The sequence below is a fragment of the Monodon monoceros genome, unplaced genomic scaffold (genome assembly GCF_005190385.1).
Source record: "Monodon monoceros isolate NGI ecotype Baffin Bay Population unplaced genomic scaffold, NGI_Narwhal_1 Super_Scaffold_3, whole genome shotgun sequence".
Classification (NCBI taxonomy): Eukaryota; Metazoa; Chordata; class Mammalia; order Artiodactyla; family Monodontidae; genus Monodon; species Monodon monoceros.
Genome location: NW_021703780.1, coordinates 65,326,349 through 65,344,189, shown reverse-complemented (window position 1 = coordinate 65,344,189; position 17,841 = coordinate 65,326,349). Strand labels below are relative to the sequence as shown.

General features: G+C 37.5%; 1 protein-coding gene across 1 annotated transcript in view; it reads right to left on the bottom strand.

Moving 5' to 3' along the window:
• The window catches only part of DOCK3 (dedicator of cytokinesis 3), a 404,078-nt gene that overhangs the window by 361,624 nt on the left and 24,613 nt on the right, over positions 1-17,841 (bottom strand). Inside the window, exon 2 of the mRNA XM_029243318.1 lies at positions 9,775-9,858. Coding sequence (XP_029099151.1) covers positions 9,775-9,858 — 84 coding nt within the window. The remainder of the gene's footprint in view (positions 1-9,774; positions 9,859-17,841) is intronic.

Sequence of the window (17,841 nt, the reverse complement as noted above, 5' to 3'; positions counted from 1 at the left end):
ACTCAATAGGAAAAGGACAGTCTCCTCAATAAATGGCGTTGGAAAAACTGGATATACACATGCAAAAGAACTGGACCCCTATCTTAAATCACTCACAAAAATTAACTTGATATGGATTAAAGACTTAAACAGTAAGACCTGAAACCATAAAATTCCTAATAGGGAAAATGCACCCTGACATTAGTCTTAGCAATTATTTTTTGGATACAGTGCCAAAAGCACAAACAAGAAAAGCAAAAATTAATAAGTGGGACTACATCAAACGAAAAAGCTTCTGCAGAGCAAAGAAACAATCAACAAAATGTCCAGGTAACATCTGGAGTAGGAGAAAATACAACTGACCCTTGAACATCAAGGGGTTTAACATGGCATGCGCCAACCCTCCATGCAGTCGAAAATGTGCATGTAACTTATAGTCAACCCTCCACGTATGCAGTTCCTCCATATTGTGGCTCCTCCATATCCGTGGTTCCACATCCACAAATTCAATCATCCAAGGATTGTGTAATACTATAGTAAGCACTATTGAAAAAACTGGCATATAACTGGACCCTTGCAGTTCAAACCCATGTTGTTCAAGAGTCAATTATATTTGCAAACAATATTATCTGTATATTCGGAACTCATACAATTCAAATACCAAAAAACAATCCGACTAAAAATCAGGTAGAGGACTTGAATAGACATTTTTCCAAAGAAGACATACAAATGGCCAACAGGTACATAAAAGGGTGCACAACATCACTAATCATCAGGGAAATGCAAATCACAACCGCAATTAGATATCATCTCACACCTGTTAGAATGGCTATCATCAAAAAGATAAGAGATAACAAATGCTGAGAAGGATGTGGAGAAGGAACCCTGGTGCACTGGTGATGGGAATGTAAACTGGTAGAGTCAGTATGGAAAACAATAGGGAAGTTCCTCAAAAAACTGAGGAACTAGAACTACCATACAATCCAGCAATCCCACCTCTGGGTATGTATCCAAAGAAGATCAAATCACTATCTCAAAGATATCCCATGTCCGTTGCAGCATTACTCACAATAGCCAAGACATGGAAACAACCTGTGTCCATAGACAGATGAATGAACAAAGAAAATGTGAGATAGATATAAATATATCTCACACAAACACTATGGGATATTATTCAGCCACCTGAAACAAGGAAATTTTACCATTTGAGACAACATGGATGGATCTTGAGGGCACTGTGCTAAGTGAAATAAGTCAGAAAGAGAAAGACAAACACTGTACGATCTCACTTATATGTGGAATCTTTAAAAAAAAAAAAAAAAAAAGCCAAACTCACAGGAACACAGAGTACAATAGTTGCCAGGGGCTGAGTAGTAGGAGAAATGGGGAGATGTTAGTCAAGGGGTTACAAACTTCCAGTTATAAGATGAGTAAGTTTCAGGGATGTAATGTACAGCATGGTGACTACAGTTAAAAATACTGTATTGTATGGGGCTTCCCTGGTGGCGCAGTGGTTGAGAGTCCACCTGCCGATGCAGGGGACACCGGTTCGTGCCCCGGTCTGGGAGAATCCCACATGCCGCGGAGCGGCTGGGCCCGTGAGCCATGGCCGCTGAGCCTGTACGTCCAGAGCCTGTGCTCCGCAACGGGAGAGGCCACAACAGTGAGAGGCCCGCATACCGCAAAAAAAAAAAAAAAAAAAATATATATATATATACTGTATTGTATACTTAAAAATTACTGTGAGACAACTGAAGAAGAGAGAACCTGCACACCACAACTAGAGAGAAGCCCGTGCCCCGCAATGAAGAGCCCACGCACTGCAACGAAAGACCCCACATGCCTCAATGAAGATCCTGCGTGCCGCAACTAAGACCTGACGCAGCCAAAAATAAATAAATAAAAAATAAATCTTAAAAAACAATTGCTGTGAGAGTAGAGCTTTAATGTTTTCACAATAACCACAAAATGGTAATTATGTGAGGTAAAATATTTGTTAGCTAACCTTACAATAATAAACATTTCACAATATGTATGTATATCGAATCATCACACTGTACACCTTAAATTTATACAATGTTATATATCAATTTATATCTCAACAAAGCTGGGAAATAGGGGAAAATGTAAGGTCTAGGTGTGGTATGGGGTTGAAAACAAAAGGACTACTTGAAACTCTTTAAGAAAAATAGTCAAAACACTGCAGTTCTTTATTCTGCCCACAATGTAAGACAAACATCCCTCTACCCCCACGCTATCAGAAAAACCAAGCATCATTCCCTGGGGAGTTTGGACAAGGCCAGTTCAGGATTCAGGGACCCACACTTTGCTGAGGACAGAGATGAACATCAAACTAAGAACAGGTCCCAATACCTACTCCTACGGGGCTGGTGATGCAAATCAGAGCTTTGACAAATGTAACACCCACGTAACATATAACACCCATATTTCATTAAGACACAGAACTTTTCAATCACCCTAAAAGTTCCCTCATGTCTCTTTCCAGACAATCCTCTCCCAGAGGCAATCACTATCCTGATTTGCATGACCATACATCTGTAATGTTGCTTGTTCTTTCATATAAATACAATCAATCAGAATGTAATCTTTTATATCCGGCTCTTTTGTTCAACACAATATTTTTTTAATTCATCCATGTTGTTCTATCTCTACATTTTAATCTATTTTTACAAGGATCTCCTGTTTTTAAGCAAATTTTTTGCTGATATGTAACATCCATAAGTATGCAAATCATTAGTCTACAGCTAAACAATTACAAAGAGTATGTACCTATATGCCCACCACCCAGTAAATAAAATATGAGCAGCATCCCAAAGCCACTCATGTCTCTTCTCGTCACTAACACACACACAGACACACCTTCAAATTGAATGTGATATATAAAGGAAAATGGATGAATTGCTGCTACACACAACGATATCACAGATACACTCTTGATTTAAAAAGCAAGATATTAAAAAAATAAATAAAAATTAAAAAAAATAAAAAGCCAGATATAAAAGTGTTTATCTAACCACTCTCTGACAAACATCACCAGCTATTAGTTTTACCTGGTTCTGTATTTTATGTACTTTCATTGAAACCATAACAGCATGAACTATTACATCTGGCTCCTGTTGTAAAGATTCTATCTGTGATGTTCATCTGTATTGTTTTGTGTAGCAATAACTCATTCATTTTCCTTCTTATGTCACTTTCAGTTATCTGAATATATCATAATTTATCTGCCCATTCTACTGCTGATGAGCAGTTTGTTTTTTTACAGTTCAGAGCAATTATGAATACAGCTGCTGCTAACATTTTACATATGTATTTTGCTGTTGGATTTACACCTATGACTAGACATGCTGAATCATAAGGTACCCATACAGTCAACTTTTGTAAATAGTGCCAAAGAGTTTTCCAAAGTAGTTAAGCCATTTTCTCTCCCACCAGCAGTGTATGGAAGTATCAGTTGTTCCAATTCCTTACCAGCACTTGGTATTGCCAGTGTTTTGAATTTTAGTCATGCTAGCGCCGTGTGGTGATACCTCATTGTGGTTTTAATTTGCATTTCCCTGATGACTGAGACTAAATACCTTCCCATATGTTTATGAACCATCAGAATATCTGTTTTGTGAGGAGCCTATCTAAGCCTTTTGCCCATTTTTCTACTGAACTGTCTTATTTTGTTTTATTGAGTTATAATTAACATACAATATTATATTAGCTTCAGGTATACAACATAGTGATTTCATATGTTTATACATTATCAAATAATCACCAAAATAAGTCAAGTTACTATCCATCACCATAAAAAGTTGCTACAGTATTATTGACTATATTCCCTATGTGTACATTACATCCCCATGACTTATTTATTTTATAGCTGGAAATCTGTACCTCTTAATCCCCTTCACCTATTTCATCCATCCCTCCACCGCCTCCCCTATGGGAACAACCAGTTTATTCTCTGTATCCATGAGTCTTTTCCTGTCTTGTTTTTGTTTTTTTTTTTCCTTCCTTGTGGTACGCGGGCCTCTCACTGTTGTGGCCTCTCCCGCTGCGGAGCACAGGCTCCGGACGCGCAGGCCCAGCGGCCATGGCTCACGGGCCCAGCCGCTCCGCGGCATGTGGGATCCTCCCAGACCGGGGCACAAACCCGCATCCCCTGCATTGGCAGGCAGATTCTCAACCACTGCGCCACCAGGGAAGCCCCATTCCTGTCTTGTTTTGTTTCTTTTCTTCTTTGTTTTTTAGATTCCACATATAAGTAACATCATACCATATTTGTTTTTCCTGTCTGATTTGATTCACTTAGCATAATACACTCTAGGTCCATCCATGCTGTCACAAATGGCAAGATCATATTCTTTTTTATGGCTGAGTAATATCCCAGAGTAATGGACACTTAGATTGCTCCCATATCTTTGCTAGTGTAAATTGTACTTCAATGAACATAGGGGTACATATATCTTTTCAAAACACTGTTTTCATTTTCTTCTGATAAAGACCCATAAATGGAATTACTGGATCATATGGTAGTTCTATTTTTAATTTTTTGAGGAACCTCCATACTGTTTCCCATAGTGGCTACACTAATTTACATTCCCATCAATGGTGCACGATAGCTCCCTTTTCTCCACATCCTTATCAACACTAGTTGTTTCTTGTCTTCTTTATAACAGCCATTCTCACAATTGTGAGGTGATATCATTACGGTTTTAATTTGCATTTCCCTGATGTTCAGTGATGTTGAACATCTTCTCATGTGCATGCTGGCCATCTGTATGTCTTCTTTGGAAAAATATCTACTCAGGTCCTCTGCCTACTTTTTAATTGGATTGTTTGGGTTTTTTTGACAATGAGTATTAAGAGTTCTTTATATATTTTGGATATCAACCCCTTATCTATTATTAGCAAATATATTCTCCCATTCAGTAGGCTTTTTGTTTTGTTGATGGTTTCCTTCGCTGTGCAAAAGCTTTTCAGTTTTATGTAGTCTCATTTGTTTATTTTTGCTTTTGTTTCCCTTGCCTGAGAAGACAGATCAAAAAAATACTGCTAAGATCAATGTCAAAGAGCATACTACCTACATTTTCTTCTATGACTTTTATGGTTTCATGCCTTACAATTAAGTCTTTAACTGATTTTGAGGGGGGGGCTGTATACAGTATGAGAAAGTGGTCCAGTTTGATTCTTTTGCATGTAGCTGTCCAGTTTTCCAAACACTATTTATTGAACAGGTTGTCTTTTCTCCACTGTATATTCTTGCCTCCTTTGTCATAGATTAATTGACCATGTAAGTATACGTTGATTTCTGGGCTCTTTACTGTGTTCCATTGATCTATGTGTCTGTTTTTGTGCCAGTACCATACTGTTTGGATTACTATACCTTTGTAGCACAGTTTCAAGCCTGGGAGCATGATACTTCCAGCTTTGTTCTTCCTTCTCAACATTGTTTTGACTATGCAGGGTCTTTTGTGGTTCCATGCAAATTTTAGGATTATCTGTTCTAGTTCTGTGAAAATGCCTTTGGTATTCTGATAGGGACTGCACTGAATCTGTAGAATGCCTTGGGCAGTATGGTCATTTTCATGATATTGATTTGTCCAATCCATGCACATAGTACATCTTTCCATTTGTTTGTCTTGTCTACACTTTCTTTCATCAATGTCATAGTTTTCAGAGTACAGGTCATTCACCTCCTTGGTTAAATTTATTCCTAGGTATTTTACTCTTTTTGATGCATTTATAAATGGGATCACTTTGTTGATTCCTCTGATAGTTCATTGTTAAAATAGAGAGATGCAACAGACCTCTATACATTAATTTTGTATACTGCAATTTTCCTGAAGTCACCTATTGAAGTCAGTTTTTGAATAACAATTCACTTACTGAATAACAGGTTTTTTTGTTTGTTTGTTTTTGCAGTATGCGGGCCTCTCACTGTTGTGGCCTCTCCCGTTGAGGAGCACAGGCTCCAGACGTGCAGGCTCAGTGGCGATGGCTCACGGGCCCAGCCGCTCCACGGCATGTGGTACCTTTCCGGACTGGGGCACGAACGTGTGTCCCCTGCGTTGGCAGGCGGACTCTCAACCACTGCGCCACCAGGGAAGCCCTGAATAAGTTTTTTTGTGAAATCTTTGGGGTTTTCTATATATAGTATCATGCCACCTACAAACAATGACAGTTTTATTTCTTCCTTTCCAATTCTGATTCCTTTTTTTGTTTTTGTTTTTTTGCCTAACTGCTGTGGCAATAACTTCCAATACTATGTTGAATGAAAGTGGTGAAAGTAAGGATCCTTGTCTTACTCCTGATCTTACAGCAAAAGCCTTCAGACTTTCTCCACTGGGTATGATGTTACCTGTGGGATTTAATATATGCATGGCCTTTATTATGTTGAGGTAGGTTCCCTCTGTACCTACTTTGTTGACAGTTTTTGTCATAAACAGACACTGAATTTGGCTAATGCATTTTCTGCATCTATTGAGATGATATGATTTTTATTCTTCAATCTGATAATGTGCTGTATCTTGTTGATTGATTTGCAGATATTGTACCATCCTTGCAACCCTGGGATAAATCCCACTTGATCATGGTGTATGATCCTTGTAATGTATTGTTGAATTTTATTTGACAATATTTTGTTGTAGATTTTTGCATTTATATTCATCAGTGATACTGGCCTGTAATTTTGTGTGTGTGTGTGATGTCTCTGGTTTTGTTATAAGGATGTGCTGGCCTCATAGAATGAGTTCAGAAGTGTTCCTTCCTCATTGATGTTTCTGAATAGTTTGAAAAATGAAAGTGTTAACTATTCTTTAAATGTTTGCTAGAATTCGCCTGTGAAGCCATCTGGTCCTGGACTTTTGCTGATTCAATTTCATTACTGGTAATCAGTCTGTTCATATTTTCTATTTCTTTCTGATTCAGTCTTGGGAATTTGTACGTTTCCAGGAATTTATCCATTTCTCCTATGTTATCCATTTTATTAGTGTATAATTGTTCATAGTAATCGCTTATGATCTTCTGTATGTATGGCGTTGGTTGTAACTTCTCCTCTTTTATCCTTGATTTTATTTATTTGGGCCCTGTCTCCTTTATTCTTGATGAATCTAACTAAATGTTTATCAATTCTGTATATATTTTCAAAGAACTAACTCTTAGTTTCATTGATCTTCTCTATTGTTTTTTAGTCTCTATTTCAGTTATTTCCACTCTGATCTTTTATTTCCTTTATTCTACTAACCGTGGGCTTTGCTTGTTCTTCTTTTTCTAGTTTCTTTAAATGTACATTTTGATTGTTTGAGATTTTTCTTGTATCATGAAGTAGGCTTGTATCACTATGAACTTCCCTCTTAGAACTGTTTTATCTTCATCCCATAGATTTTGGATCACTGTGTTTCCATTTTCACTTGTCTCCAGGTAATTTTTGATTTTCTCTTTCACTTTTCAATGACCCATTGATTGTTTAGTAGCATGTTGTTTAGTTTCCATATGTTTGTGGGCTTTTTTTTTTCTTTCAGTTTTCTTCTTTTTTTTTTTTTGCAGTACACGGGCCTCTCACTGTGTGGCCTCTCCTGCTGCGAAGCACAGGCTCTGGACGCGCAGGCTCAGCGGCCATCGCTCACGGGCCCAGCTTCTCCGCGGCACGTGGGATCCTCCCAGACCGGGCACGAACCCGTGTCCCCTGCATCGGTAGGCGGACTCTCAACCACTGTGCCACCAGGGAAGCCCTCAGTTTTCTTCTTGTAGTTAATTCCTAATTTCATACCAGTGAAGTCAGAAAAGATGTCTGACAAATGCTGGAGAGGGTGTGGAGAAAAGGGAATCCTCTTACACTGTTGGTGGGAATGTAAACTGGTGCAGCCACTATGGAGAATAGTATGGAGCTTCCTCAAAAAACTAAAAGTAGAGTTGCCATATGATCCAGCAATCCCACTCCTGGGCATGTATCCGGAGAAAACCATAATTCGAAAAGATACATGTACCCCTATGTTCACAGCAGCACTACTTACAATAGCCAAGATATGGAAACAACCTAAATGTCCACCAACAGATGAATGGATAAAGAAGATGTAGTATACATATACAATGGAATATTACTCAGTCATAAAAAAGAATGAAATAATGCCATTTGCAGCTAAATGGATGGACCTAGAGATTATCATACTAAGCAAAATAAGTCAGAAAGAGAAAGACAAACACCATGTGAAGACAAGTCCTTTATCAAATAGCTCTTTCACTCTGTGACTTGTCTTCTCCCTCTCCTTAATGATATCTTTTGAACAACATATCTTCATTTTAATAAAGTACAACTTATCAATAAAAAATCTTTGTCTACCCCTAGGTTAAAAAGAGTATTTTCCTATGCTTCCTTTAAGGTGCATGACTGTTTTACATTTCACATTCTACCATCCATCTGGAATTGAATCTGGAGCATATGCTGTGAAGTCAGGTTCAAGATTCATTGGTTTCAATATTGACCCAATACCATTTATTGACTAGGCCATCATTTTTCATTCCAATCAGCCCAGCATCACTTATTGCAAAGGATATCATTTCCCCATGCACTGCAATACCACCTTTTTCATATATCACTGGATGATAAACATGATGGTCTATTTCTGGACCCTCTGTTTCATTATTCTGTCTTTGCCCCCAAACCACAATGTCTTAATTTATAATAGTCTCATTTCTAGATGTCAGTTGGAAATCTTTCAATATTTCACTACTGAATATGATGTTTGCTGTAGGCTTTTAGATATCCTTTATCAGATTAGGAAAACTCCCTTCTATTCTTATTTTGCTAAGAGTTTTTTTTATCATGAAGGGGTTTTTATTTATACTTCTGCTTTAAAATTATTAAAATGCATCCTGCACTAGAGCTCCCTTTCCAGAAAAGTGTACTCCCCAACTTAAACGGTTCCTGGGTCATAGTAGGTTGCACTTACTCCCATACCCATCTGAACAGTAACTGGATCAGAGTTCAACTTCCATGTGTACTATCTCCATGCCCACATAGCAACATTTCTACTCTGTTATATAATTTGAGGTGGCTTCTAGTCATGCTGAACTGCTATCAATTTTGGTATCAATTTTGTTTTTGTCCATGCTCTGATTGTGGGTGATTTCTCCAGAACTATATTTTTTCCACATATCTTGCTGACTTCAGTGCATAATTTTGAAGAATGTGATATTTTTCAATAATGCATAAGTATTATAGCAGAAATACCCAAATATGTCACAGAAGAAGACAGTCAGGCCAAACTTCATTTGAGCACATTTACTGCCTTGCTTTAATTACGACTGATCATGTCCAGCCAATCAGACAGAAACATAAAAATGAACTGATTACAGTTCGATTCTATTCAAATGCAGATAATCAGTAGCGAAATATTATCTATTCAATTGTAGGAAATCAAAACTAAGCATTTGATATAGTATGTAAAAATCATGTTCTGATTGACATGTATACACTGATGTGTATAAAATTTATGACTAATAAGAACCTGTTGTATAAAAAAAATAAGTAAAATAAAATTTAAAAATTAAAAAAAATCCTTTTCTGACAGCCAACAATAGTTATTTGTCACTATTATATTAGAGCCAAAATAGCTCATCCTTTATGCTGAACATAGATCAGGAATGATTTTATAGCAGTGTATCATAATGTGATTAATTACAGCTTCAAAATGATTGCTTATAACCTCATACTACAAAATAAATGCATATCATACTGCCAAAAATGATCACCATTTGTGTTTTACAATTTATGGGTCCACTTACCTTCACATTTTTCAAGAATCTGGACTGTTTCTCCTATTTCTAAGACCAATCCTTGAGGGACAGATCCTCGAAAGCTGCATATCACTAAAAAACAAGAATAAACATGTCAATTAGCATTTTAAAATAGTGAGACAGGGTCAGTGTCGATGAAAGCACTAAATTTTCTTAAATATATACTCTCCCTTCTAATTCATTTTTCAAATATGTAAGTCCCTTTCAACTTAATCTATATTTTGAAAGGTAATATTAAATGGTTCAGAACACTGAGGTATACTTTGGCAAAATCACTATTACTTAGAGGTGTGTGCGTGCATATATGTATGTGAAAACATTTCTGTAAACAGAGTCTCCCTCTCTCTCCCCCTCAGCATATCTTGTGTTTGCCTGTTCTTTCTGGGCAAGTATGTATCAATTAAGAAAAAATGATCATTAGAAGCTTATTATCTACTATAAACAGACAAACAGATATTTTTAAAAGGATCACCAAATAAATGATTATGCTTTGAAAAACAGAATCCCCACAAAAAACAAAAATTAATGAAGTAAAAAGCAAATGTACAACAGAGAAAATCTATACTCATCAAAATCCCACATACTTTTATTTTTAGAAAACTGATAAAATGATTCTAAAATTTACATAATACAAAGAACCAAGAAAAGGCTTGTCAATCTTAAAGGATGTACACTATCATATATCAAGCCTTATAATCTAAAATTAGTTCTTTGAAAACACTAACACTGATAGACACGTAAGCAAGACTGATCAAAAAAAAAAGAGAGAGAGAAAAGGTATAAATTATCAGTATCACCAATAAAAACATTAATATAATAATTAAATGATGTATAAAAGGACATTAGATAAAACTTTATAACAAAAAATTAGAAAATTTAGAATAGAAGGATAAATTTGTAGAAAGATCAACTTTACAAAAACTGACAGAGCAGTTAAAAACTTGAATAGTCCTGTATCTATTAAACAAAAGTGAATCTGTAATTAAAATTTTCCCACAAATGAAATAACAAGTCCTGACTACTCTACCAGCGAATTTGTCCAAACATCTGGAGAAGAAACACCAACCACAAATAAGTCCCTCCAGGAAATACGGAAATGAGAATTCATTTTTAACTCAGCATGAAAGTAAAAGCTGATAAAGGCATTATAAGAAAGGAAAGTTACAGGCCAATCTGTCTCATGATCACAGATAGAAAATCTTTAAAAAAAAAAAAAATCCCAATTCAAAAATGGGCAGAAGACCTAAATAGACATTTCTCCAAAGAAGATAGACAGATTGCCAACAAACACGTGAAAGAATGCTCAACATCATTAATCATTAGAGAAATGCAAAACAAAACTACAATGAGATATCATCTCACACCGGTCAGAATGGCCATCACCAAAAAATCTACAAACAATAAATGCTGGAGACGGTGTGGAGAAAAGGGAACCCTCCTACCCTGGTGGTGGGAATGTAAATTGATACAGCCACTATGGAGAACAGTATGGAGGTTCCTTAAAAAACTAAAAATAGAACTACCATACAACCCAGCAATCCCACTACTGGGCATTTACCCTGAGAAAACCATAATTCAAAAAGAGTCATGTACCACAATGTTCATTGCAGCTCTATTTACAATAGCCAGGACATGGAAGCAACCTAAGTGTCCATCAACAGATGAATGGATAAAGAAGATGAGGCACATATATACGATGGAATACTACTCAGCCATAAAAAGAAACAAAACTGAGTTATTTGTAGTGAGGTGGATGGACCTAGAGTCTGTCATACAGAGTGAAGTAAGTCAGAAAGAGAAAAACAAATACCATATGCTAACACATATATATGGAATCTAAAAAAAAAAAATCATCATGAAGAACTTAGGGACAAGACGGGAAAAAAGACGCAGACCTACTAGAGAATGGACTTGAGGACACAGGGAGGGGAAAGGGTAAGCTGGGACAAAGTGAGAGAGTGTTAGTGTATATATGGACATATATACACTACCAAATGTAAAATAGATAGCTAGTGGGAAGCAGTTGCATAGCACAGGGAGATCAGCTCGGTGTTTTGTGACCAGCTAGAAGGGTGGGATAGGGAGGGTGGGAGGAAGGGAGACGCAAGAGGGAAGAGATATGGGGATATATGTATATGTATAACTGATTCACTTCGTTATAAAGCAGAAACTAAGAGACCATTGTAAAGCAATTATACTCGAATAAAAATGTTAAAAATAAATAAAAAATAAAAGGCAAACTGGGAATTCCCTGGTGGTACAGTGGTTAGGACTCGGCACTTTCACTGCCATGATTTCCAGGTTCGATCCCTGGTCGGGGAGCTAAGATCCCACAAGCCATGTGGTCATGCATGCATGCATGCATGAATGAATGAATGAATAAATAAATAAATAGTAAATCAAATCCAACTATATATAAAAAGAATAACCATGACCAATTTGGGCTTATTCCAGAGCGCAATTGGTTTAATATTAAAAAAATCAATAAAGGGGAAAAAAATCACATGATCATATCCATAAATGCAGAAGAGGCATTTGATAAAATTCAACGTCTACTCGTGACTAAAATTCTTAATAATCTAAGAATAGAAGGGAACTTCCTTAATATGATGAAGGTTATGTACAATGTATCTATAGCAAACATCATATATATTAGTGAAATACTCAGCATTTTATCACTAAGGTTAGGAATAAGAAAAGCATGTCCACTACCATTTCTATTCAACATTACATTGAAGGGCCACGCTGTGCAAATAAAGCAGAAAAAGAAATAAAAGGTATAATGATTAGAAACAAAGAAATAATAGTATCATTATCTGCAGGTCTGAAAAAATCCCGAAGAACCTAGACATAAACCAACACAGAAAATATGTCAATGTGTAGCAAGGTCACTAGATACAATATGAATTTTTTTAAGTCTATACAGGAACAAACAACTAGAAAATGAAATGTTTTAGAAATATACAATTTATAACAGCACCAAACATGTCAAGTAGGGCTTCACTGGTGGCGCAGTGGTTGAGAATCTGCCTGCTAATGCAGGGGACACGGGTTCGAGCCCTGGTCTGGGGAGATCCCACATGCCGCGAAGCAACTAGGCCCGTGAGCCACAACTACTGAGCCTGCGCATCTGGAGCCTGTGCTCCACAACAAGAGAGGCCGTGATAGTGAGAGGCCTGCGCGCCGTGATGAAGAGTGGTCCCCGCTCACTGCAACTAGAGAAAGCCCACGCACAGAAACAAAGACCCAACACAGCCAAAATTAATTAATTAATTAATTAATTTTTTTGAAAATGTCAAGTAACTATAAATAAATCTAAGAGACATATGGAAGAACTCTATACAGAAAACTATATGACATTAGATATAGTAAAAGTCTAATAAATGAAGGCATACATCCTATTCATGAATTCCAAGACTCAACAGTATAAAGATACAGATTTTCCCCAAATTGATCATTAGATTCTATGCAATCTAAACCAAAATCCCAATAGACATTTTGTGGAAATCAATAAACTGATTCTACAATGTGCATAAAAATGTAAAGGATGAAACAGAGGAACATATACTACCTAATATCAGCCTTTCCATTGTTTAAAAAAAAAAAAAAGCCCAAGCTATAAAATTGTGTGTGTGTGTGTGAATAGCATGAGCCTATTTGTATGTGTACATATATATGTATATATTTAATCTCTACTGAAGATATCAAATTTGCTTACTGGTTACTAAAGATAACACTTGTGTCCCCCCAAAATTCCTATGTTGAAACGTAATCCCCAGTATGATGGCATTTGGAAATGGGGCCTGTGGGAGGTGATTAGGTCATCAAAGTGGTTCCTTCATGTATGGGAGTAGTGCACTTACAAATCAAGATCTCAGAGAGATCCCCCTCCCCTTTCACCATGTGAGGACACAGAAGTCGGCAGTCTGCAAACCTGACAAGGGCCTTTATCCAAACCTGACCATCCTAGCACCCTGATCTCAGACTTTTCAGCCTCTAGAACTACAAGAAATAAATGTCTGTTATTTAAGCTACCCAGTCTATAATATTTTTGTTATAGCAGTCTGAACTGGACTAAGACATTGGTAATTAGTATGCTCTTATTAAAGTATTTGGCTATATTTCTAAATAGTAGTAGCATTATTCAATCTTTTGCTGTAAATTCCCCATGGAAAACAAAATTCTGAACAAAAACAAATAACAAAGCAGTTAGACCAACTTCTACCATTTAATGCCATACAGATTTGGAAAATATTAAGAAACAGCAAATACTCAACAGCATCCTCCTTTAAGTACCAAGTGGGGAAAAATGGTCTTCTCTAGGATTTACTGGGTTGAACCCTTCATCACAGTGGAGAAAAAATCATGTTCCAGCGTCTCTCAAATCCTTGCAGGCACCCACATACTAACAATGAGACAAGTGTCCTAAGGTCAAAAGTATGCAATCTCTGAGCCATGGCTTATAGTAAAACTACAATGAATTGCATTAGCATTTAGGAATTTAACTTCACCAGATCTTCTATGTACTCCCTAACAAATTCTTTATCGAGGGCCTTGCTATTATTTCAATCTTCAAAGCATTCATCACTCCTGTCTTCCTAACCTCTGTCACTAATTGACAAGAACATTAAAATTACCAACGGCTTTCCTTGTTTGAAATTGGGTGTTTCATGCCTATTCAGAGAACATATGTAAACTTTCCACTTTAATAACTATCTTCATTCAAGACTGGCTTTCAAGTGATTTTTTAAATTAATGTATAAGTAGAAAAGAAAAAAATTATATTTGCTAGAAAAGCAAGAGGCTCAAAAGAAAGCAGATCTTTCTCCCTGTAATCATGGATCTACTTTCAGGCCTATACTCTGTTTGCAGGAATATCACAAAGAATAAACCTATTAGTTATAGACTGTTTCACTCTATTCTCCTCTGTCTGTCAGGTACATTAGAAGTTACTGGTCACTGCGAGCTTCAAGAATTAGAAAAAGAATAGATACATATATACGTATAATTGAATCACTTTGCTGTACACCTGAAACTAACACAACATTGTTAATCAACTGTACTCCAATATAAAATAAAAATTTTTTAAAAAGAAAATAATCTCCACCTACAAAGAATTTATCATTTCATTGGTGGTGGCAGGGGAAGGGCTGTGAGATGAGAGGGAAAAAATGCATGATCCATATGATGTTGCAAGATTTGTTTGACCCTGAGATCCACTTTCTACCCTCCTCCACCTCGCTCTATACCCCGGAGAGCCTGCCCTCTCGGGCAGCATCAACAGCCTCCTCTTTGCCCCGTGGCTGGTTGGGTAAATCCGGTGGAGAACACTGCCAGATGCTGGAGAACAGGCGGATAATAAGGTTGGGATGTTTATTCCTGCTGAGCCCTGGGAGCTGGCTGCATCCCTCTGCTGAAGGCCACAGCTCCTGTGAGTTTCTGTAACTGTTCCCTCACTTGCCCCTTCAGTCCTAGTGGTGGAACCAACCACCGGGGTACTGCACCTTATTCGTTTCCCTAGCTCCTGCCTCACCTTCAGAAGTAGTCCCTTTATTAAACCCTGTTCAGATTACCCCATTTGACTGTGCAATCTCTTTCCTGCCCAGACCCCGACAGATAAATACAAACATAATAACAGCAGCTCTTTGCAGCTTCGTAACCTTTTTTTACCTTTTGAATCCAAGTTCGCCTGGACTCCTGCAATGGCCTCCTAAGTGATCGCTCACACCCACTGGTGCCCCTTCTCAGCCCATTCTCCAAACAAAACAAAACAAAACAGCAACAACTATGCCCTTTACCATTATTCTTTCAGTTTTGTGCCATCTTAATCCCCAAGTAATTAAGAATTCATCAGTGGCAAAATAAGATTGAAGACGTTTGAAAAACATGTTAACAGAGACAGATACACTAATTTTAAAATTTTTACAAATATTTAGCTTGAAATCTTTCATACTGTGTTAAGTAGAAAAAGATTATAAACAATATTTATACCATGATTCCATTTTTTTGTGGAATATACAAATAAAAGTGGTTGCAACTAGGTTATAAGAATATTTTTATTTGCCTCTTGTTCACCTTACCTATTTAGTCTACAGTGTATACATACTTCTCTAATAGTTCTACCTTTATATACATACCTATACACACACACACACACACACACATGCACACACTCATGAGGGAAAGCTTAATCTTTGCTAGATCATGAAAGAAGGGTCAAAAGATGCATTCTGAAGCAAATCCACTATACAATCTTGGACTGTTGTACCACCCCACCCATATAATGCTACAAAATCAAATCTCTTCTGATTTCAAAAATGAGTTGTCATGGTAATAGACTCATAGTCCAAACTGACTTTCTATCAGTGTGGCTCAGAGAAAAATATCTACCTCTTTCCACTCAATTCTTTCCCCCACCAACTCAAACAAAAGATACTCACTACAAGAACTGTACTGCAGGATTGACCCATATTATTCTGCCTCCTTTACTATTAAATTAGTTTTCTTCTTTCTAATTGTTTACATAGATATTTCATTTATCATATACTAGTTTCATAAATATAAAGAATGTATTTCTGGGGCTTCCCTGGTGGCGCAGTGGTTCAGAGTCCGCCTGCCGATGCTGGGGACGCGGGTTCGTGCCCCGGTCCGGGAAGATCCCACATGCTGCGGAGCGGCTGGGCCCGTGAGCCATGGCCGCTGAGCCTGCGCGTCTGGAGTCTGCGCTCCGCAACGGGAGAGGCCACAACAGCGAGAGGCCCGCGTACCGCAAAAAAAAAAAAAAAAAAGAATGTATTTCTGGAACATTATTCTGTTTCAAGTATCAATCATTCTTGTCCCAATATCCCACTTTTAATTGCTATTACCTCACATGGTAAAGTTAAGTACCTCCCCCCATTACCCTTTTAAGACTAAGCTCCTATGTTTGTTTTTTTCTTCTTTTTTTTTTGGCTGCATTGGGTCTTCACTGCTGTGTCCGGGTTTTCTCTGGTTGCGGCGAGTGGGGACTACTGTTCGTTGTGGTGCAAGGGCTCCTCATTGCAGTGGCTCCTCTTGTTGTGGAGCACGGGCTCTTAGGCGTGCGGGCTTCAGTAGTTGTGGCACGCGAGCTCTAGAGCGCAGGCTCAGTTGGGCTTAGCTGCTCCACGGCATGTGGGATCCTCCTGGGCCAGGGCTTGAACCCGTGTCCCCTGCATTGGCACGTGGACTCTCAACCACTGCACCACCAGGGAAGCCCTCCTACGTTTCTTCTTACAAACTGGAGAAAATGATTATAAAATTCAGTGAAAGGCTGATGAACACAGATGCAAAAATCCTCAACAAAATACTAGCAAACAGAATCCAACAGCACATTAAACGGATCATACACCATGATCAAGTGGGGTTTATTCCAGGAATGCAAGGATTCTTCAATATACACAAATCAATCAACGTGATACACCATATTAACAAATTGAAGGAGAAAAACCATATGATCATCTCAATAGATGCAGAAAAAGCTTTCGAGAAAATTCAACACCCATTTATGATAAAAACCCTCCAGAAAGTAGGCATAGAGGGAACTTACCTCAACATAATAAAGGCCATATATGACAAACCCACAGCCAACATCGTCCTCAATGGTGAAAAACTGAAAGCATTTCCACTAACATCAGGAACAAGACAAGGTTGCCCACTCTCACCACTCTTATTCAACATAGTTTTGGAAGTTTTAGCCACAGCAATCAGAGAAGAAAAGGAAATAAAAGGAATCCAAATCGGAAAAGAAGAAGTAAAGCTGTCACTCTTTGCAGATGACATGATACTATACATAGAGAATCCTAAAGATGCTACCAGAAAACTACTAGAGCTAATCAATGAATTTGGTAAAGTAGCAGGATACAAGATTAATGCACAGAAATCTCTGGCATTCCTATACACTAAGGATGAAAAATCTGAAAGTGAAATCAAGAAAACACTCCCATTTACCATTGCAACAAAAAGAATAAAATATCTAGGAATAAACCTACCTAAGGAGACAAAAGACCTGTATGCAGGAAATTATAAGACACTGAT